Source organism: Apium graveolens, chromosome 2, assembly GCF_009905375.1.
Source record: "Apium graveolens cultivar Ventura chromosome 2, ASM990537v1, whole genome shotgun sequence".
NCBI lineage: Eukaryota > Viridiplantae > Streptophyta > Magnoliopsida > Apiales > Apiaceae > Apium > Apium graveolens.
Genome location: NC_133648.1, coordinates 287,835,884 through 287,860,634, shown reverse-complemented (window position 1 = coordinate 287,860,634; position 24,751 = coordinate 287,835,884). Strand labels below are relative to the sequence as shown.

At 37.7% G+C, this 24,751-nt stretch overlaps 1 protein-coding gene and 1 pseudogene across 1 annotated transcript; both read right to left on the bottom strand.

Annotated features, from left to right (window-relative positions):
• Positions 1-898: 898 nt before the first annotated feature.
• Positions 899-6,790, bottom strand: LOC141706339 (putative E3 ubiquitin-protein ligase LIN-1). Its single transcript, XM_074509126.1, has 12 exons — positions 5,335-6,790; positions 4,980-5,124; positions 4,648-4,899; positions 4,015-4,321; positions 3,485-3,609; positions 3,292-3,408; positions 2,879-3,010; positions 2,674-2,796; positions 2,265-2,375; positions 2,024-2,170; positions 1,656-1,901; positions 899-1,203 (listed from the first exon to the last, which is right to left on the bottom strand). The coding sequence occupies exons 1-12, from the start codon at positions 6,462-6,464 to the stop codon at positions 1,186-1,188; spliced, it is 2,853 nt and encodes a 950-aa protein (XP_074365227.1). The 5' UTR covers positions 6,465-6,790; the 3' UTR covers positions 899-1,185.
• Positions 6,791-7,390: 600 nt separating this feature from the next.
• Positions 7,391-9,757, bottom strand: LOC141701780 (polyprotein of EF-Ts, chloroplastic-like; annotated as a pseudogene).
• Positions 9,758-24,751: the final 14,994 nt, after the last annotated feature.

Genomic DNA, 24,751 nt, shown 5'->3' with positions numbered 1-24,751 from the left:
CATATTTGACCTCGGAAGACAACAGGTGGGATTCGGATCCGGTATTATAAAATTCAAATTCAAATATTTTCGGGTTATTTAAATTCAAATCCGTTAGATTTCAGATCGAATTGGGTATTTTTCGAATATCCAAAATTACGAATAATGTAGTCAAATTTAATATAATTTATATATGCAGACACAATTAATCATATTTATATAATAGCTAAAATTAAAATATATTAACTGTAAGTACTTAAACATATTATATTGCACTAGTTTACATGTTGAGTAATATCTAAAATATGTTGATAACAAAATATTTAGTATTTTATTACAAATTATTATATTTATAAATATATTCAAAGTACATCTTACATAATAAACACTGATTTTAATATTAAAAGTTATAATTCACTAAATAAGTGTTGACAATGTTGATAATAAATTATTACTACAGAAATAATAAAAAAACTATGTAAATTATATTTATTACATCTAAAATAGTACATATAATCTATAATAGATGTGTCGGATTTTAATCGGGTTTCGGGTTTGGATCGGGTTTGGATTGGGTTTCAGATTGGATTTCGGATCGGGTATCATATAGTTGAAAATCCAAATTCAAAATTTCGGGTTCGGTATATCCAAAATTTCGGGTTTCGGATCGGATATCCGTCGGATCGTATTAATCTGTCATCCCTATTTTGACTCCTCTCTAAATGGAAATGATGCAATATATCTTACCACAGGCCTACCTTCGTATCTATTTTTAATTATATTTGTTTGGCGATTCTAAGTGCTAATTATTGTAGTGAAATTTGGTAACAAGAGTGTCAAAATTACAAGCTAAAAAATGGGAGATGCTCTTGTTCGATTACGCCAATCAACAGCATTCTATATTTAGTTTAGCAAAAAAAAAACAGCATTATATATTTCTTACAGTCTATGAACAAAATTCTCTTTCTTCAACAGCCGGAAAAGTAAGTACAAGTAAACAAAATCTGGATATTGGAATTAGGCAATTTCATATAAACAAGGAACAAATTTATATCTACTTTCCTACAACTTGCTGTATATACTTTCTTTCCCGGACGGGGGCTAATCCACAGCTTCAGGACAAGTTTATTGCAAGCAAACATGTCAAAACTAAATTCCTACTTTGACTTATTCTTCATCCTTTTCTCAACATCTATGGCTTCCGCCTCAGCTCAGTTTCCATGCCTGCAATCCCAGGGAGAGGCACACTTTATTTAACAGCACTCAGACTCACATTTTTTAACTTAATATATATAGTTTTGTTGCGCATGCATGAATCGTGACACTGTATTTTTGATGCAGTTTTGTTCGACATTTAGATGAGACGTAGGATTCCAATTTCATCCAACCCATATGCTACTTATTCAAGTACTTTCCTTATGCATGACCCCGTATTTTTGATGCAGTTTTGTTTGACATTTAGATGGGACGTACGAGTCCAATTTCATCCAACCCATCTAAATTACCACCGTATGCTACTTATTCAAGGACTTGCCTTATGCTACATTTGTGTGCAGAAAACAACATGATTCGGAGAAAATGGAGTTCCTATTAACAACATGTGGCAGGTGACCAGTTTTTATCGCTGTTATCTGAACTTTGTGATATGAAAAGAGAAATACAGTAAATTGGTTTACCTGAATTATGCCATCAGCGGTTCCTACTACTAAAATGTCTTCTTCATTATGTAAAGCCATGCACACAACTTTCCCACTTGTACCTGTTTCAAGTGTTTCTCTTCTTTCCAGTTTCTTTCTACACCAGACTTCCACTATCCCTCCTTTGCACCCCAAATATATTATATTTGAGCTTATTGCCATTGACCTCACTTCTAGTGCAGATGTTATTGATCCTATCACACTGTAGTTTGAGGTACTACATATCTTGATGTACAAATATTAGACAGTACATTAGTATTCACTTGTTAATATTATTATCTCTAAAGATAAATAAAATCGTGACTCCTTTGGTTTGAGCTTATTTGAATGAAGTGTATTAGTAGTACCTTTAAAGTTGATCCATCCAGGGAAGAGCTGACTGAATGCAGTTGCTCATCTGAAACTTGCATTGCATATATCGGATTTATTTTTGCCATAAAATTTCTGGAATTACTCTGGACAGTACTGAGTGTCCCCGTCGCCAAATCAATTTCCTGTAGATTCATGAAATACACTTTCAGGAAAATTAAAATTGGAGTAAAAGAAAGCACAACTACTAACAATGACACAGGACAATTGTTTCTGCACCTGAATGCTGTTATCCTGACAACCACAATATAGTTTCCCGTGTACAAGGGCCAAGCACTTCACATATTTTTTCGAATTTAGTAGTTTAGATGCTCCATTCCAAGAGTGCACCTGACATATAAATGGGAATCATTTGGTAATTTCTGTCTACTTAAAACTATTAAAGGGGTCACGAGAGACCTTGTATGATACGCATAATGTAAATGATAACATGAAAGGATCAGGTAGTTGTGGTGGGTTGATGTTCATCAGATTATATGACGTATCAAATGCGAAACAGTATGAAACAACTTGAGAGTTCTCACGTGTTCTTGGCAGGACAAGGAACTTAGATGTATAGTATCCTAAAATTTTGGAGTGGATGGCACCTGTTAATTACTTTTAAGAGATTTGAAGATGTATTCCCTACCTTGATTCCAGACCCCTGAGGGATGAAACACGAAATAGTATTTGCAACAGCTAGGTTGTTAACATGATCCTTCATATCATACACTTGCTCGAATTGCATCCATTCATTGCTGATAGACCATGCCTGTTCATAAAGTTTTGACAAGGTATAAGCACCGAAACTGGTATAAAAAATAGATATGGTTCAAGTAGAATTTTAGCCATACCATAACTGTCCTATCAAGTGAACCACTGTATAGCTTGTCCCCTAAATGTGAAATTGCCAAGCTCGTTACTGCCTTGGTATGCTGTCGAGTCTCTTGAATAAAATGTAAAGTTTGGCCTTTACTGATCCAAACCTTTTACCATTTGACAAGGATTTTGACCAGAATCAAGTTAAACACGGTTATTGCTCTATAGTGATTGAATTATATAAGTACAACAGATCCTGGCAGGGAGTTTTAATCAGTATAAATGTATAGTGATTGCTCTATAGTAATGTTATATACTGTATGTAGTGAGATTTTTTTTTGAGTAAAGATACACATATCACATAAAGTTACTTTTAAAGGAGCAAAAACAAATAGTCAATAAATTGGAGCCAGAATGACAGGATAACAGCCAGGATCGATTTAATCACCTTGATTGTTCCATCGGAATGACCAGTAAAAATCTTGTCTTTGGAACATAAAATTGACAAAACTTCACCATTTATGCTGCAATCTTCTTGAACTAACTCCTTATGATTCCAAATATCCTGGAAGAGAAAAGGAGAAATTGTTGAAATAATACATAAATTTTTTTCAGGGATAGCCTTATGTGAGGCAACTTACACTACTAGAATCGTTCTCTTCGGATAACACTTTCAGCATCTCTAAGGCAACTGGGGAGGACTTTTTAAGCTCGCGTAGGCCTTTCAGGATATCTTTCATGTAGGTTTTTAGGTCATGCAGCCCATCTGAAATGTAAAGCATCAAGTATTATTAGTAAAATTAACGTAGAATAACAAAATTTGAGTTCTACCATGCCCAATGTCCCGACATGATAAAATTAATTGTCGCACTCCTGCATTCTTTTACTTTGTTGTTGCGAAACTAATCTGATACATACTAGGTCATTATAGGATTGACAAACAAATTTTCTTTTATGCTAAACATTAAAAAGCTAATGTTTACCACCCTAGTCTTTGTGTACTTTATCCTACATTCAAATTCTAAGAATCCTCTGAATCATTAGTAAATAGTGACTGTTCTCTTAAGGGTATAACATGAATAATTCATATTTTTAGCTAAAATTGTTCCAAATGAAGCTAATATTTAGACAAAAAATACATAAGAAACCAAATTTTAGTTTTATATCCTACCAGGGTCACGAATGAAGCATCTTAGAGCCAGCATAGAAAGGGCTCTATCTTCTGTGTCCTTGGCAGACTTGAAGATTGATATGAAGCGCTTAAGCAAACAGAGACGGGCTGTCCCTCGAATTCCTGTATCCGGAAGAACATCAACCATGTGTACAAGCCAGGTGGCAGACACAAAGCATGCTGAACATAACTCTGCATATCTACTTTTGAGTCCCTCTGCTAAAGCCTGAAACAGTAGACCGAACTCATGGCTAACCAAAACAGATGCCATTTTTCTCTCCCATTCCTCAGCAGCTTTCTCCTCTTCCTGCAGATTAGATGAATAATTAATTTATGTTGCATAACAAGATATGATAAGTGCAATGCACGGCTCATTTCCATTTTTCTTCTGATAGACATCCTTAAAATGCATATTTGAAGTAGTAAAGACGGCCCTGTCTCCTTCTGTGGTACATTGGGATGTGGTGTTTCTGTTATTCCCCGATTAAAAATATGAATAAATACCCTTCAACATTTCAACTTTAAAAAATAGTCAGAATTGTTCTTGTGGATAATAGGGAGCAATGATACCTATGATGTGCACAAATTTGAACATATATCACAACAGGAAGGCAAGAAATAGGGGGAACTAACCAGAATTTCTTCACTAGGAGATCTGTGAAGCTTTTCCTTCCTCAGTATTGATTTATACTTTTTGTCAAGTCCTGCGGACTTTAGAAGAAAAGCCCTGGCTAGAGGCATTCCTGAACATGAATATCTTCCTTGAAGTGCTAACATTGTCTCTGCAGCAGTTATTTGAGCAGCAGGAAAGTCCGTATTCTTAAGACATGAAATTAGACTACCAATTGCCTCTTCTCGGTATATACTAGTCTTCCTTGGCTCTGCCTATAGTTGGTACACTCATGATTAAGATACTATGAAGGAAAAAACAGAGACACCAGAAGGAACAGAGTTAAGATGAAAACCAGAATGTCAAGTTGCAGAAGTAGACCAGCCACAATGGGACACTTTTCAGGGGGAGCTGTTTGCAGATATACGAGTAACGTATGCATTGTACTAAATGTCCCTTCATCTTTTATGATATGGAGGACTTGCTCATTAAATGTCCTCCTGAAGAATTTTATACACAAAAAAGTTAATGAACCTTTTTTATTCTAAAAATGGTCAATTGGACAAATTCGGATAGTCTCACAAACTGAGAGACTCGAACATTCGATTTATTAAGGGATATCTGCTAGGCTAAAACTGAAGAATAACATTACAGACGTTATTATTGTTTCTAAAATTTTAATCAAGAAATAAACATAAAATGAGACGTACTTGTTCAGTTTAACTAATTCTGAAAGGAAGTAAACAATCTGAAATCGCTCGTCATCAGTTGCCCCAAAGAAGCTTTCTAGAATTGGAGCAAGTTCAGCCTTATCAGCAATGACATTTCTACAATTTCCATCTTCCTGCATAAACCTCAACAAAATACTAATAGCTTCAACCCTTTCTTCTTGCCATTCAGCTTCCAAGCTAGTCACAATATTTCCAATCACTTCTTCAGAAATCAAACCCCGCACAAATCCGGGTAAAGTTTCCTCTTCAGCACTTGCAAGAATTTGTCCAAGCAAAAACAAGGAAGCTGATTTTGGTTTTATACACATCGTGATTAAATCATCTTCTTTAACTCTAAGAACAGATAATAGGGAATCCACTATATTCATATCGATAAGGATCATGGCAGAAGGTCTAAGCAGATAAACTAATACAACAGCCTCCAGGAACCCCCTCTTGAGAAGTGCTACAACACATTCAACATCAGAATCTACTCTTGTTAGTGTCTGGATCACTCCATCGTCTCTCGACCCGAGTTCAGAAAGAAGGAAAACTGTTGCCCTCAAGACTCTTGCATCAACCGAATGAAAAAGGATTTCCACAAAACCATTTATAATAGCCGGCTTTGAGAGAATACTTTGAACATCTACTTTTGTGTCAGCTTCGTGCCAGAAATGCTCAATCCATAAAACTGCCAATTCAGACTCCTTCAATATTTCTGACATACAAAGGTTTTTGATTGCAACTCTAAGCTCCACAACGCTGCCATCAATTTTAACTTGGCTTATGTAATTATCAGGAGAAACCGAACACGTAATAGAATTGAAATTTGGTTCACTTTCTTGATACTGATTATCAGAGTGTGTTATAGCGAAACTGGGATTCTGTTCTCTCCAGCTTGCAATCAGACGCTTGAGCACATAATTTGTTTTAGGCAGCTGAGTTCCATCCAGCTTCTGTCGTGTGATAGGACAAGTTGAATTACCTCTATCCATCCATTCTTGGATTGCTTTACGCTCATAAGTTTGTCCAGTCTCAAGTGTCACTGGATCATCAAATATATTACCTGTTACCGGACAAACAAAATCCTTTGGAGCAGCGTGCCTTCCTTCACCACAAGGGCTATCCATATTTAAAAATTCAACCCCTAAAGAAGTACCAACACTAATAAAAACTTGAAAAGAATACTTGGATGCAGTGTAATGTGAATCGCTGGAGTGGTTATTTTGGAATCATGTACAGGTTTGATTCGAGAGGTTTGGGCTTCTCCTGTTTCCGGGGCTGCCTTGCTTTAATGCATCCAGTGATTCTTTTATTAGACCTTACCAAAAAGACACAAAAACATCTCCTGTAACTAAAGGGAATTGCTTAGGAAACTGAGAAAAGAGAGAATATAAAGTTATCGTTTGTATCGGTTGCCATTCTTTTCCCCTTGAAAATGTAAAGAAGTAAAACCTGTCTTTGGCAGGAGGAATCTGCAAAAATAAAACAAAATCATAATGGTGTTGGAATGAAGCTCCTGACGTTTATGAAGATCCCTTGGTCAATTTGGACTATTAGAAAGACTATTTCAACCCATGTTGGCTGGAAAGACATTAAGAAAATTAATATCAAATTTCGCCATCTGTAAGTTTTCCTAGTCACATTTGATTACTCCAAACAGATAAGCTGCTGCTGCTGACTCTGGGAATTATTACTTGTCACATATTAAAAGTCATCTTTAACTTCTTTTCTATTTTTCTCTAGTTAAAAGTCATCTTTGTGTTTATACAGAGAATATGATTCTGTAGCTTATTAGTTAATAGTAAAAGCTTTTATTGTTGAATTTGAACCAAGTAAATATGACTAATGGTACTACCAAAACAAAATTAGGAAACTGGAATGGTGCAAAATCAAGGAATCATCTTCATTATTTCTATGGCTAGATCCCATCCAGTTTATCACATGGAACTCACGAATAATTGAATAAACCACATAAGATCACCAGTTTTAGTTTCTAATATGACCAAAACAACGATCATGGTCGATAGAGGAGAGTGACGACTGGATACATGCATCACAACACATCAGCAGTTTCCAATGTAACAGATGCCATGCTTTCCGCAGCAGGATCTGCAGTTTCCATGCTTTCCACAGCAAGATCTACAGTTTCCAGTGTTAGAAAATGGAAAGTTTGAGGCATATTTTATATATGTTCTTGATATGATTTCCGGAAACTAACACTTGGAGGTTGTTCCTTGATACGATGACTTAAACTTTCATATTTGGATCTAAGATATTTTCTTAGTGGAATCCATAAATATATTGAAAAGTTACTTATTTGAAATGGGTTTTGTCCCACATTGGTATTGTAAAAGAAAGATATTGAGTTTATATAGCATCTTGTGTTAGTGTTGTTTACAACTACTAGCATAAGTGGAATGTTTGTGTGGCCTAGTGCTAGTGGAAACTCTTATATTTTTCTTTTCTTTACAAGTTTAATTATTTATATTGATTATTTAATAATTAATATAAAATATATTGAGTAAGGATTATTTTAATCATACTCTGAATATATTTTGTAATATTAATATTAATTAATCAGGATATAATATAAATAATAAGGAAAACCCATTTTGTTTACTTTTTATGTTTTGTTACTTGGTGTACCACATCGAGTAAAATAGAAGAAGAGCAACTTGAGATGCCTATATATTGAGAGGTATACTTGAGATTAAAATAAGACAAGTCTCGGTGCCTACCTCGCAAACATATATGAGTTGCATAGGTTTTTTGGGCAAACTGAGGTGCGAGTCGCCGTTGATCATTGTTGGTTCTGTGGCCAGATTGATCTGTTGCTGTTTTATCCTGAAAGCGATATTGCTGCATTCCATCACAGTTTAAGTGGGGAGCAATAATCTCTTCAAGAACAGTCAAATCCTCTTGAAGGGTTTGGCGACTCAGCTGTTGTGTTCTTCTTCTTATCAGAATTTGGAAAGTGATAAGAAATAAGTTTTCTTTACTTTATTTGTCAATTCCAGTCTTTATAGTTTGTTATTGCCTTCGTGTTTTATTTCGTTAGTTGGTTATTTGCCATGTTCTTGTTATTATATATATATAACTGCCCATTGTTGCCGTGTAGTTAAAATTATACCCAACATCCAGTGAATCAGACACTATTCTTTGTGATTCCTTGCGCTCATCAGCAACTGCATCGGAAGTTTCAGTTGTTGCATCTGTCACTATATCAACCTCATCCTTGGCATTTTTATCTTCTTCTATAGTTTCATCAGTTGCAGAAACGGCATGAACTAAAGCCTCTGCCTCTTGATTTGAATTCTCCTCTTTATCCCTCATATCCAGAAAGGCAGCGATATCCTTATTCTTACGGAATGCCAACAGAAATGGGTTTGAAGCAGAATGAACAGTCCTAGGACTAAGCTTTGAGTCAAGAGCATCTACATTCTCTTCTTTTTTTCATTGTCAAAGTTACCCGTCCTCTAGATATGCGCAATAAACGAACACTGACTTCTTGATCAACCTGCAGCATCGACGCCCCCATAAGACTCCCCAACCCATCATCAGCCTCTTCTTCTGTAGGCAGGAATCCTTCTTCCCCATCGGGAAGGGAGATAAAAGAACCTGCCCTTGCTAAATTCTTAACCTTGCCAGCCAGATCCTGCCCCTTGACAAACTTGAAAGGTTTCTTCCCCTCATCTCTCCTTGAACTAGACTTTTGTGCATTCCTTCTTGGACTTCTTGTTCTGTCATTGTCGTCAGGAGACTCCTCTGACTTACTAGCGTCATTTCCACTACGCATCGTTAGCAATATTAGTGAAGTCTCGGTGTTTGCTTCCACTAACCTGACGGTCACTTCTTGTCCAACAGAAACCACTGAGCCAACATCCTTCACAAAGGTATCACTCAATTGAGAAACATGCACAATACCATCTGTAAAAGCACCAAAGTCAACAAAAGCGCCAAAAGGTTGAACTGATTTTACTTTTCCAGTAAAGCTGGCACCGGGAACCAATTCCTCATTTTTCACTGGAGGAAAGTCACTCTTTCGACTGGGTCTTGAACGTTTGCTCTGACTTTTCGTTGGAATGGAAACTTCCGTGAATAAAGTTTTACTCGTTTCTGCAAAAGAAGAGTCTTCCAAAGCTCCACCAGAACCTTCATCTGTAACATAGGGGTTTGTTTGTTCTACCATAGCTACATCAATATTGGTAACAGAAGTTACATGGATTTTTGGACAAATTAAGTCACCGGTTCTTCTGTCTGAAAAATATTTTACAGATACTGGCAAAGGGAAAGCCGATTCTTGTGCATATGATGTTTTCTTTGTATATTTTTGCATGAGATAGCATCTTGTAGAACAATTATTCTTTCTTCGAGAGAAAGCAGGTCCAGGAATAATAGAAACATTGCTTGTTGAGCACATGGTATTGCAGGGGTCATGTTGAGTTTATATAAAAAATGTTGAGCTATCGCCGGTGTTTGCAGATCAATGTCGAGAAGTGAAGAAAGAAACTGAAACAATACATGACAAATTTGTAAAGAACCGAACACAACATCATATTTATTAAGTTAAATGTGCAGAGAGAGACTGTATAGAAGGCCTCAGAAATCATAATTGAGATGGAAGTGTTGAAGCATTTAACATTATCTTGTCTTGTTTACATCCTTATGCATGCTATAAGAGAAGATCATTATATGAATGGGATAATTATTGTGATTCAAAATAGATGACGTGATTGAATGCCGAGATCTTGAAGAAGGGAAGCTTGGTTTTGGATGACAAAGTGTATTAGTAAACGATTCAAAAACGGGTGAAGAACCCTAAAAGATCCATGTCTACTCTAGGAGAATGAAAATAGTAAATAAAAAAAGTGAGGAAGTAATTTCATTAGTAGCATATTCGAATCTGAAGAAGAAATTGTTGGAAAATATAGGTATAAATCCCATATTGGTAAGTCATATTTTTGAGTATTATGACAAAAAGATGTGTGAGATATGATGATATTCTCTTAATAATGAAAATTATTATTTTCCATTAGAATTTGCTTCAAATATTATGGCATAAATTAATTTGATTCTGTTTCAGATTAATTGATATGGTTATGTCTTGATATATTTAATCTGATTCTGTTTCAGATTATTTATGGAATAGAGTAGCTTGCAAGTATTACATCGATTCCATAATTAATGATATTTAATTATGGAAAAGAGTAGTGCACATGTCTATCTACACCTATATAAACACCTCTAAGGCGTTAGGGTTAGACACACTAAAAAAACATATTCGCCTCTAAACACAAAACCCTACCTCTCTCTCTGTTGGTGATAGTTTCGTTCCCGTTCAAACTCGCTGAAGGTGCTCGTTATCCGTAACACCGCCGCTACCTCGTTTTATCCTGGGAGGCTATCGACTCACACATACGGTGAGAGGCGAAATAGCTTTAAGGAGACAGTTTCAACTGGACTCGGGGATCTCTCTTCTGTTTATATCCTTTCTTTCTCTGTTTGATTTCGTTTACTCACGCACACACTCGTTTGATTTATATGTATTAATCACAGATTATTTTCACAATCTTAAAGCTATTTTTTTCTACACATCTGTGACTGATACATCTGTATCTGCTTGTTTTGTTGAGTAACCGATCGATGGAGAACCAAACTGTGATTAACGCTGGAAACGTGATGGTTGATCCCAACGCACAGATCGCTGGATCATATGGGGTTCACCAGCAGGCGATTAACCCTAACGCACAGATCGTAGGATCTGATGGGGGTTAAACACCTGTTGGACATGTGCCTTCGGGACATGTGCCTGTGGGACACACTGTCATTGGACAGTTTAGTATTCCTCTTGGACATATATCGTCAGGATTCACTTCTCCGATTATACCTGCGGTGCCTACTGGTGTGCATACACCTGTAGTACAGATGCACATACCATCTGTTCCACCTGTGGTGCCTGCTGCACCTGTAATGCCAATTATGCCTGCTGCACATGCTGAAAAACCTGAGAAGTTCAACGGAATGAACTTCAAACGTTGGCAACTAAAGATGCACTTTTATCTGACCACATTGCATATGGATCGCTTCCTTAAGGAAGAACCACCGTTACTCACTGCTGAGAGTAACGTGCAGACTGTGTATGCTGCTGATCCTTGGAAGCACTCCGACTACATCTGTCGAAACTATGTGCTAAATTATTTTTCTGACTGATTGTATAACGTGTACAGCACAAAACCAACAGCTAAGGCCTTATGGGAGTCACTTGACCATAAGTATAAAACCGAGGACGTTGGGGCAAAGAAGTGGATTGTTGGTCGCTTTCTTGATTATAAGATGACAGACTCTAAGACTGTGGTAAGTCAGTGCAGGAACTGCAGGTGATCATTAATGACATTCATGCTGAGGGAATGGTCATAAGTGAGTCTTTTCAAGTCGCTGCTGTTATTGAAAAATTTCCACCTGGATGGAAAGATTTCAAGAACTACCTTAAACACAAGTGAAAAGAGATGTCTATGGAGGATCTTATTGTTAGACTTCGTATTGAAGAAGATAACAGAGGGTCCGAGAAGAAAGTTAATGTTGCCACTGAGAAGGCAAACATGGTAGAGCATGCTCAAAGCTCCAAGCCCAAGAAGACTAGTTCTGGTAAAGGGGCAAAGCTAGCACCCAAGGGAGGGATTTCGAAGTCGAAATTTCAAGGAAAGTGCTACAACTATGATAATGTTGGTCATAGGTCTTCTGATTGCAAGAAGCCCAACAAGAAGAAAGAAGCAAACATGGTTGATAATATCTCCAGGGAGATGGGTGATATAGACCTCTCTGCTACGGTCTCTGAAGTGAACCTGGTCGGTTCTAATCCGCGTGAATGGTGGATTGATACTGGTGCTACTAGGCATGTTTGCTCAGATAAGGCGATTTTCTCTAGCCTCAAAGCTTCCAATGATGGTGAGAAGCTCTACATGGGGAATTCAACAACTTCTACCATTGAGGGTGAAGGCACGGTGATCCTGAAGATGACCTCTGGGAAGAATCTGACTTTGAAGAATATACTTTATGTGCCTGATATTCGCAAGAACCTTGTGTCTGGTTCTCTGTTGAATAAGCATGGCTTTCACATTGTAATAGATTTAGATAAAGTTATTTTGTCTAAGAGTGGTATGTTTGTAGGTAAGGGTTATTTAACCGATGGGCTTTTTAAGCTCAATGTGATGTCCGTTAAGGACGATAATGAAATGAAGAATTCTTCTGCTTACTTGCTTGAGTCTCCTAATTTTTTTTTATCATAGGTAACCCGCAACCACTACCCTTCGGGTGCGCACTGGGTAAACCCTACGGGCTCATGGCATGCTAGATTAGGACATGTAAATTATGACACTTTACGACGTTTAAGTGCAAAAGAATACATACCAAAACTCACTATTGATTCAAAACATAAGTGTGAGACTTGTGTTGACGCAAAATTAACGAGATCATCATTTAAACGTGTGGAAAAGAACACCAAAGTGCTAGACCGAATACATAACGATATATGTGATTTAAAATTCGCTCCAACAAGAGGAGGAAACAAGTATTTTATTACATTCATTGATGATTGTACAAAATACTGCTATGTATATTTGTTGAAAAGTAAAGACGAAGCTATAGATAAATTTAAAATCTATAAAGAAGAAGATGAGACATAACAAACTGAGAAAATCAAAATGATACGAAGTGATCGTGGAGGTGAATATGTTGAACCGTTTGGGGAATTCTGTTCACAACATGGTATAATCCATGAGGTCACTGCACCATACTCCCCTCAATCAAATGGTATGGCTGAGAGGAAGAATGCGATGTTGTTAAGCTCAGGGCTTCCACAATCGATGCGGGGAGAAGCCATCTTAAGCGTAAATAATATTTTAAATATTATGATGCGCAAGAATAAGGATGTAAGTCCTTATGAAATGTGGAAGAAAAAGAAACCAAGTCACCAACACTTGAAAGTGTGGGGGTGCCTTGCAAAGGTACTGATCCCTACACCGAAGAAGGTGAAGATAGGTCCTAAGACTGTGGATTGTATCTTCATCAGATATCCTTCACATAGTACTGCATATCGGTTTCTTGTTCATGAATCCAAGATTTCTGATATTCAAAAGAATACCATTATAGAATCAAGAAATGCCTCATTCTTTGAGATGATGTTTCCTTGTAATCCTGGAAACCAACAACCTACGACGTTTAAACGATCTCATGAGTCTGTAGATGACGATAATGAGAGTGACGAAAGTGAAGACAAAAATGTAGGGGTAGTGAGAATGAGCAAAAGACAACGAACGGAGAAATCCTATGGGTCTGATTTTATGACCTATTTGCTCGAAGAAGGTGACCCGAAAACCTATAAGGAGGCCGTTACCTCACCTGATGGGCCTATGTGGAAAGAGGCCATCAAGAATGAAGTTGATTCAATTATGCAGAATCATACTTGGGAATTAGTGGACTTGCCAACTGGTTGCAAACCATTAGGTAGCAAGTGGGTTTTCAAGAAGAAGTTGAAAACGGATGGCACTATCGATAAGTACAAGGCTAGACTTGTAATTAAAGGATACAAGCAACAAAAAAGCCTTGATTACTTTGATACATATTCTCCTGTAACGAGAATAACATCCATAAGGATGATGTTTGCTATCGCTGCAATGCGTATTCTAACTGTACATCAAATGGATGTGAAAATAACTTCCTAAATGGAGACATAGATGAGGAAAGCTATATGAAACAACCTGAAGGGTTTGTCGTCCCTGGACAAGAAAGGAAAGTCTGTAGATTGGTGAAATCATTGTATGGTTTGAAGCAAGCGCCTATGAAATGGCAAGAAAAATTTGATGAGGCCGTGTTGGCCAACGGCTTCAAAATCAATGAATGTGATAGTTGTGCCTATTACAAGGATAACGAGAGTGGCTATGTCATGATGACACTATATGTAGATAATCTACTTATTGCCGAAAGCAATGATAAAGTGATCAAATCTACAAAGGACATGTTGAAATCAAGATTCGACATGAAAGACATGGGACTAGCAAATGTAATTCTGGGAATTCAAATTTCTAGAACATCAGAGGGTCTCGCATTAAGTCAACCACATTATGTTGACAAGATCCTTGAGAAGTTTCTTAAGGATGACTTTGAGAAAGCTAGGACACCTGTGGATATGACTTTGCACCTATCCAAGAACAAAGGTGTAGTTGTTTCCCAATTGGAATACTCGAGGATAATTGGTAGTCTGATGTACCTCATGAGCTGTACAAGACCAGACATTGCATACTCAATTAGCAAGTTGAGTAGGTTTACGAGTAATCCGGGAGCTGATCACTGGAAAGCGGTCATAAAGGTACTAAGGTACTTGAGGGGAACTCGAGACTATGGAATGTACTATGGCAGATACCCAACAGTATTAAAGGATATACTGACGCAAACTGGATATCTAGCAAGAAAGCACTTAAGTCTACGAGTGGCTATTTGTTTACATTAGCTGGAGCGGCAATATCATGGAAATCCTCAAAATAAACGGTGATAACTCATTCCACGATGAAAGCTGAGTTTGTGGCACCAGATAAATGCGCCGAAGAGGCTGAATATCTATGTCAGTTTCTTAAGGATATTCCAAGATGACTAAAGCCTGTAACTGTAATAGGGATTCACTGTGATAGTCAATCTGCTATTGACAGAGCACAGAGCACGATGTATAATGGAAAGTCTCGTCATATACGACGACGACACAGTTCCATTAGACAATTGATCTCAACCGGAATTATCACTATTGACTATATACCGTTAAAAGATAATATCGCAGATCCACTAACCAAAGGGTTATCAAGAGAAGTTATTGAGAAATCATCGAGAGGGATGGGCCTTAAGCCTATTGCTTAACGGCATCATGGTGGACACCCAACCATTGCTGACTGGAGATCCCAAGAACTTGGTTCAATGGGACAACTAAATCATGATGACCAAATCATTGTGGGGGTAACCCCTGGTATGTTCCTATGATGAGGAAACAGTTAGACCCGTAAGGTACGAGGTTAATCTTTGAGCTTTTAATGATCTTTGATGAATACATGGAGTTCATGAGTGAACGCATGGAATTCAGTTGAGTAAACACGGGTTACTCTATAAGATAAAGATCACCTATGTGGGAGAAGTGGGGGCGCTTCAAAGGAGAATTGCGAGGTACAATTCTTTAGAAACTCCTGCAGAACCAGGACGATGTTCCATGGCCAAAATGGACATACTGATGAGAGATGAATGAGTCAGAAATGATATAGTGATAAGTATATCATCGTTTACACAAACGGTCGAACAGTTCAAGGACAAGCACGTCTACTGTCTACCAGTAAAGTCGGTATGCTTACTCGAGCGAAGGTTCAAGGAGCATTCTCTACCTATCGTATGCTATATCTGATCGAAAAAACTATCACCAAGTCAAGCCTTGTGTCTGTCTGTCTATCTGTCTGGTGTGTGCTACTAAGATCACCAATCTCACCCATGTGGGGGATTGTTGGAAAATATGGGTATAAGTCCCATATTGGTAAGTCATATTTTTGAGCATTATGACAAAAAGATGTGTGAGATATGATGATATTCTCTTAATAATGGAAATTATTATTTTCCATTAGAATTTGGCTCAAATATTATGGCATAAATTAATTTGATTCTATTTTAGATTAATTGATATGGTGTATGTCTTGATATATTTAATCTGATTCTGTTTCAGATTATTTATGGAATAGAGTAGCTTACAAGTATTACACCGATTCCATAATTAATGATATTTAATTATGGAAAAGAGTAGCGCACAAGTCTATCTACACCTATATAAACACCTCTAAGGCGTTAGGCTTAGACACACCAAAAAAAACATATTCACCTCTAAACACAAAACCCTACCTCTCTCTCTCTGTTGGTGATAGTTTCGTTCCCGTTCAAGCTCACTGAAGGTGCTCGTTATCCGTAACGCCGCCGCTACTTCATTTTATCCTGGGAGGCTATCGACTCACACATATGGTGAGAGGCAAAATAGCTTTAAGGAGACAGTTTCAACTGGACTCGAGGATCTCTCTTTTGTTTATATCCTTTCATTCTCTGTTTGATTTCATTTACTCACGCACACACTCATTTGATTTATATGTATTAATCACATATTGTTTTCACAGAAATTCATTATAGCCATATTTCGTAAAGAAAACCAAACCAAGTGACTTGTTGACAATCACTACAGAATCTTATCATCCATGGGAAATGATTTCTCGGAGCAACTTTTTTATTTTCAAAACTATTAGCATTTGGTATTGAAATATGTTACAAATTGTGAATGCAGGGGGCATATGCAATAGAATTATATGAAATACAATTGTGCTAAAAAAGGCTATGAAAATATCATTTTCCTCAACCATTCACATAATTGATAGATACCATAGCATCCAGGGAATTGTACTTCCTTTTCCAATTTCTTTTTCGTTCTACTCAAGTATCTGAATCTGAACTTTAAAATGGCATAAAAGAGGATTTAAGAAGTGGTGGATTTTAGATTGTCTGTGGCTGAAGATATAGGTTTTAGGCCGGTTTCTCGTTTTTAATCTCGATCCCTGTTAATACCTTATAGTATTTAAACCTATTAAGCAAATCCAATGGTCCATGTTAAACTCTGGTACTCGTTTTGAAAGAATGCAAGAGAGTCTGAGTATAACTATGTTCTAAATGTCTAGAGTGAGGAGAAAAAACATTAACTAGGCAACCTTTCCAGAAACTAGGCAACCTTTCCAGAAATGCATCCACATATAAGTTGCTCGGGGGTATTATTATATATTTGTTATCAGGATCATTAGTGTACGTATTTTCACTACTTTTTATACCATGGAAGAAAAGGAGCTGGGTCTTTTGAAAAATAGTAAAAAACTTTTCCTCGGGATACATGAAGATTCACGTAGGTATGGTAGTGTGTATATATTTAGATTTCATCCTGCAGAAGAGATTGATGAAAGCAAAGGGCTGCAGTTTCGCAATATAGAAGAAAATCATTTGGTATATGAATCGGGTAACATTTCAATCTCATATCTAAATTCCTAGTGTTTACTCGCAATTTGCACATCAATTTATTCATGGATAATGGATTGGAGATCAAATTCAAAGCATAAACTATAAAAGATTAGTTAAGCAATTTCGGGAAGATGATACAAACATCTACAAAGTATTTTCGATTCGGTATTCATCAAGGCACATCTCTGTGATCTAATCAATTTTATAATCAATTTTACGTTCACATGGCACTGGAAATTGTGCGAATTTAAACTTATTCATCATTACCCATTTCAAAGTGGATTTTAGGTAATTCCTATGTGAATAATACCATACCATGGCTAAGGTTTGTTTGGAATCTTTTAAATTTAAGTGATCATATTTTGGTTTGTTTAAAATTAATATTGATTATTGCATATATATATTATATTGTTTATTTCACTTTTTACGTATCCTTATGATAATTCCTGGTGGCGGGGCTGCTCCTCCGACGCCGTGCCTGAATCCTTCGCCGCTGTGGTGGTGTAGCTGTCGTGGGGCTCCCACAAAACAACATCGGAAGGGGGGTTTGGGTCCTGCGGCGCCTCCAGCGTGAGAGTAAAACTCGCTTTTGGGGAAGATGAAGATAGATAGGGATGCAAGGTGGTTGTGTGTGTATATGAGTGTGAGAGAGTGATTAACCCCAAAACCTTTCCTCCTTGGGCTATTTATATCCCTAGGGTAGGGTTTAGGGGTTGCTACCTTTTAATCGTAGTCGTCGGTTCTAGGAGCGGAGGACACCTGACTGGAGTGGATGCTTTACATGTGTTGGGATGTGACTGGTTGGGGAATGTTTTGAGGATGCTCTGACACGGTCCTTGATTATTATCATGATTGATGGGCGACAGTTGTCCCTATCATGCGCTTTGGCATGTGCCTCACGTGCTGTGACCTCTCAAGGTTGGGCTTGCGGGACTGGGCCAGTTAGGACTATTGGTGTACGGGACTGGATCGAGTTAAGAGTCCGGGCCTGGCCCTTGCAGGAGCTACATGTACTATCATGTGCCCCCACTCCCTTATGAAGATTTTCTGGATGGGGGATTAAGGTTGGTTTTGTTTAGGGAATTTGAGCTTTATTTGTCCCTCGGTCCGGATTGCGTTGAGTTCAGCCAATCAGGGCTAAGTTTGGTTGTCTTTAGAAGAATTTGAGCTTTGTTTGCCCCCCAGTCCTGATTGTGGTGAGTTCAGTCAATCAGGATTAGGGTTGGTTGTCTTTAAAAGAATTTGAGCTTTGCTTGCCCCCAGTCCGGATTGTGTTGAGTTCAGCCTATTAGGACTAAGGTTTGTTGTCTTAGAAAAATTTGAGCTTTGCTTTCCCCCAGTCCGGATTGTGTTGAGTTCAACCAATCAGGACTAAGGTTAGTTGTCTTTGGAAGAATTTGAGCTTTGCTTGCCCCCGGTCCGGTTTGTGTTGAGTTCAGCCAATCAGGACTATTTGTTGTCTTAAAAGAATTTGAGCTTTTCTTGCCCCCAGTCCGGATTGTGTTGAGTTCAGCCAATCAGGACTAAGGTTGGCTGTCTTTGGAAGAATTTGAGTTTTGCTTGCCCCCTAGTCCGGATTATTTTGAGTTACAGGGTCCGGGGTGGAAGATGAAGCGTTTTTGGTTTCCCCCAATAATTTGAATTATTACAGTTGTCTTTTTTCAAAAGACGTGTCGTAATAATGAATGACATTAATTATCGTGTATATATGTATCACTGTATGTATCTATCTTTGTGATGGACGGTTAGGATTAGTCACGTGGCATGGCCCTTTGGGATCCACTGTGCCTAAAAAAAAAGCTCCCTCTCCTTTCTTTTTCTTTTTACCCTTCTCTTCTTCCTTTGAATCTTTTTCGCTGTTGCAGCCGCTGTTACCGCCGCCTGTCACAGGAGTTCTCAGAAGTTTGTGTGTATTTTCTCGGTCATCCCCAACCTCTTCGTAATTTCTTTTGTAAGCTTCTTCTTTCTCTCTTTTTCTTTTTGCCTTGTATCCGTTTCGAGATCCTGTTGTTTAATTTGATTTGTTTGTTTGGTTTTGTTCTGTTCTTGTGTTCATGGGTTTATTGGGTTGAATATTCATGTATATACGTGTATGTATATGTGTTTTCAGCATATTTTGGTTTTTGATTTTCATTTGGTAGTGTTTTCGTGTTTTTGGGTTTTTAGGTGGGTTCGGACTTGATTGCAGAGTCCGGACTTGTTGCTTTGTGTTTGGTTGTATGTTGTTTTCTGTTTGGTTGTAATTTGAGTCCGAACTATACTGTAGCTGATGTGAGGTTTCTAGTGTTTGCGCTGTCCGGACTTGTTGTTGTGAGGTTGTATATTTTGTTTGTTGATATTTGGGTCTCTGGGCCAGGTTTTTGTAACTTAATTAAAATTGAACATAGGGTAGTCCGGACCATTAAGGATTCAAGATAAATAAACTATAGGGATTTAGAATAACCTCTGTCATTTGTTCTAGGTATATGGTCCGGACTAAAGCTCGGGAAAAGGTTTACATCTCCTACTGCCCAGGCCCGTCAGATTCAGATTCATCCTCTAATTCTAAGCGCGTTGAGATGGGGAAGGAGGCGTCCACTTCGGATGCCAGCGCGATCACAAAGCTGACCATAGGTAAAATCTCTCATAGGAAAGTGCCTTGTACTCCGAAGGGTTTGTGGGTTGATGTTCCGAACTACTTCATCACCAAGAGTGAGGAGATAGAAAATAGCTGGTACTACGGGAGTATCAGGTCTGGCTATGCGAGGTAGCCGAACGCTGGTCCGGGGCTGTATGACCAGGCTGAATTCGATAGGAGATTCGCAGGAAGTATAGTCGCCAAGGAACCATACCAGCTGAAAGAGGAGTATGCCGCTTTGGATCATACGGCGCTGGATCCGTCAATCCGGGTTGCCTTTTAACTGGATCCCCGGTGAAGAATTTGAGCTTTGCTTGCCCTCCTTCTAGCGCCAAATGATAACTTCTGGTGGCGGGGTTCCTACAAAACAACACCTGAAGGGGGGTTTGCATCCCGCGGCGCCTCCGACGTGAGAGTAAGAACTCTTTTAGGGAAGATGAAGATAGATAGGGATGCAAGGTGGCTGTGTGTGTATATGAGTATGAGAGAGTGATTAACCGGAAAACCTTTCCTCTTTGGGTTATTTATATCTTAAGGGTAGGGTTTAGGGGCTGGTACCTTTTAATCGTAGTGATCGGTTCTAGGAGCGGAGGACACCAGACTGGAGTGTATGTTTGACACGTGTCGAGACGAGATTGGTTGGGGAATGTTCTGAGAATCCTCTAATACGTGATTATTCCCATGATTGATGGGCGACAGTTGTCCCTATGCACTTTGGCATGTGCCTCACGTGCTGGGACCTCTAAAGTTTGGGCTTGCGGGACTGGGTCAGTTAGGACTAGGGGTGTGCGGGACTGGATCGAGTTAGGAGTCCGGGCATGACCCTTGCAGGAGGTGCATGTACTATCACTTTACATGTACACATAAGCCGAGGGTCTTTCGGAAAACAGCCTATTCATTTTTTCAGAATGAGAGGAACGCTCCATACATTTTACCCTCCCCAAACCTGCGTTAAACGGGATATACTGGGTATGTGTTATTTGTTTGTTTGTTTTTACAAAGAGAGGTCGAGAATAGCATGATGATGAGTACCTATGCAAAACATCATTGTAGAAGATATAGATACTAGTTGTTTGTCAAGAAGGTAAAAAATAATGTACAATTTGTGTAAATGATGATTATTAACAAAAGAAAGTGTTAGATATATTTGATAATGTCATGTCTAATATAATTTATGTTTAGATTTCAGATCTTACTTAACAGGACAAATCAGTGCTTAACTGTTGATCAGTACTTATACTGGAAGTTAGGACTTAAGGATATCAGTACTTATATTATCAGGAGATAATCATCAGAAGTTAGATATCAGAACTTAAGTGCTGAAGGACGATCAAATAAGGACAGTAGCTGATTAAAGGAAAGAAGATCAAGATAAACATAAGAAGAGATATGCATGAAGAAGGAGTTCCGTGAAGAATGGAATACTTGAAAGAAAAGATATCTGATTGATATGTTTTAGGAAGCAGAATTATATTCCATATCAATTAGCGATTATCTTATAACTGTGTAGTATATAAACACAGACATAGGGTTTACACTATAAGTGTTAATATATTCGAGAAGATTATTCATTGTAACCTTAGCAGCTCTCGTGATATTTGTTCATCACTGAGAGGTAACAGTTCCATACTGTAACAGAGTTTATTGTTTCAATAAAGTTTGTTTTTTGTTACTTAATATATTAAAGTTCGATTTGATTGTATTATACACAGTATTCACCCCCTCTACAGTGTGTGTGACCTAACAAGTGGTATCAGAGCCAATCTGTTAACACACATACAGTTAAAGATCCAAACACAATCATGTCGGACACAGAAACTCCAACTAAGCCTACCAAAACTGAGGAACCACCAAAGACACAAATTCAGAGTCGGTATGAGACCATCAGAGTTCCCATACTGAGACCATCTGAATATCCCATATGGAAGGTAAGGATGACCATGTTCCTGGAAGCAACAGATCCAAAATACCTTGATAGAATCAAGGAAGGGCCTCACAAACCAACCAAGCTCGCTGTTGCAGTTGCAGGTGAAGCAGCAAAGACTGTACCAAAGGAGAAGAGTGATTATACTGCTGAAGATATAGCATCAATTGCTAAGGATGCTAAGGTACGACACTTACTGCATAGTGCCATTGATAATGTAATGTGAAACAGGGTAATCAACTGCAAGACTGCTAAGGAGATATGGGATGCTCTGGAAACAAGGTGTCAGGGAACTGACACAATTAAGAAGAACGGGAAAACAATACTCACTCAAGAGTATGAACATTTTGACTCAAAGACTAATGAGTCATTGAATGATTTATATGATAGATTTGTCAAACTTTTGAATGATTTGTCATTGGTTGATAAAGAGTATGATCTTGAAGATTCAAACCTTAAATTCCTGTTAGCTCTTCCTGAATGCTGGGATTTGAAGGCAACGACAATAAGAGACAACTACAATCTTGATGAAACAACTCTTGATGAAATCTATGGAATGCTCAAGACTCGTGAGCTTGAGATGGAACAAAGAAGCAAGAGGAAAGGTGGAAAGTCAAGGACAGTTACTCTTAAGGCAGAAGAAGAATCCCCCAAAACAGCTTCCTCAAGGAAAGACAAGGGTAAAGCTCTTGTCATAAAGTCTGAAACTGAGTCATCAAGTTCTGAAAGTGATGATGACTCAGATTCTGAAAGCTTGCCTGAGACTGATGCTGATGAGGAGATGATGAAGCTGAAGGAATTTACGGATGAGCGGAAGCACGAAATAACATTTATTCCGTAAAAACCATATACCGCACATATAGAAAAACGTATAAAAGGGAAAAACTGAGGAATCGAAACCATACCTCGTGAATTGAAGCTTTATAAAATTGGAGTGCTAGCAGTTGCTCCTCAATGTGTGAAGCACTCTACCGGTATCCACCAAGAACAATCCGCTTCAATGAACCTTTTATAAAACTAAGCTTTTATAAAATGGAGTTTTTGGGAGAGAGAGAGAGAAGAAGAAGATGGAGGCTAGGATTTTCACAAAACCAAAATTGTGTGTTATATTTTTGAGCCATCCATCTCATTCTATTTATAGGACTCTTCTAGGGTTTTATAATATATCTTTATACATATTAACCCCCCACATTTTATCTTCATAAAATGCTTTAATAATAATTAAAACTATTTTAATCGTTATTTCTTTTCTTAACTATTTAGAAAATAATTCTCTCATTATTTCATCAAAGAAAATATTCTTTTATGGTGTGACCCTGTAGGTTCAATATTATGCCGGTAGTAGAAATAAATAATAATAAACTTTTATTAATTATTTATATGAATATTAAAATTCACTAAATATAATTAACTGATTAATTATATTTATTCTACATCGTGAGTGATGCTTCTCAACATATCGCGACTATCCGGATAATATGAATTCACTGCTTAGAATATCAAGAACCTGTCAGTGACTAGTTACCGTACAATGAATTCCTTCTACCCTTATAATATCCCGATTAAATACAAGGCATGGATCTTGTGTCAAGCCTATCAAATTTAATCATATGATTTCTTATTCATAATGCAAAGTTCATATTCATGCAAATTAGAAACTCCTTTCTAATTTCATACACTCTGGCCAGAGATTCCAGAACTCGCATACTAAGAATAATATAGGATATTCTCTTCCTATACTGGAAGGGGTAGATCCTCTATTGACGTTAACTATCTCTATACACAAATCCCTATGCCCAGAATAGACCTAATGGATGTCCTTGAGACTAAGGACTAAACTAAAGCACAGTTCATTATATATAAGATACCTTTAACGATCTCAAGTCTAAGGACACTTGTACAACTATCACTCAGTGAATAACTATTGACACGTGAGTAATCTCCATTAGTTGTTCAACTTATCAAGTCATGTTCAGTGAACTTATTCCCTAATAAGCACCTACATACCAGCTATAGTGTCACCACACAAATGCCTATGAGAACAGACATCCTCCTAAAGGGAGCAAGCATAGTATGTACCAATCTTTGCGGATCCACTAACATCCGATTAGTTATCCTATGATCAGGAACTGTTTAAGTCCAAAGTTATCATCTTCTAGATTCCATTATTATAATCTCATTATAATTCTAGAAGCTTTACTCTAAACTATGGAACATCTTATTTAATACACTTTAAAAAGATAAAGCCCATAAAAATATAACAAGTCTTTTATTAATTTAAAATGAAATCAAATAGGAATACAAGAAAGTTCTTCCTAACTCATCATACATGATTGGATTTAGGACAAACACTTTCAATCTCCCACTTGAACGAAAGCCAATCACCCTGGTATCTAATACCCATCTTTTCTTTATGACGATCAAAGTGAATCTGAGACAATGACTTTGTGAGTGGGTCTGCTACGTTGTTATGTGTGTCAACTCTCTCAATCTTGACATCTCCTCTTTCAATGATTTCCCTAATCAAATGAAAGCGTCGCAAAACATGTTTGGAATTTTTATGAGACCTAGGTTCCTTGGCTTGTGCTATTGCTGCATTGTTATCACAATACAACACAATAGGCTCCTCAATGCTAGGAACAACTCCCAACTCAGAAACAAATTTCCTCATCCAAACGGCTTCTTTTGCAGCCTCACTTGCAGCTATATATTCTGCTTCCGCTGTGGAGTCATCCGTTGTAGACTGTTTGGAACTCTTCCAACTAATCGCACCACCGTTCAGAGTAAACACGTACCCTGACATG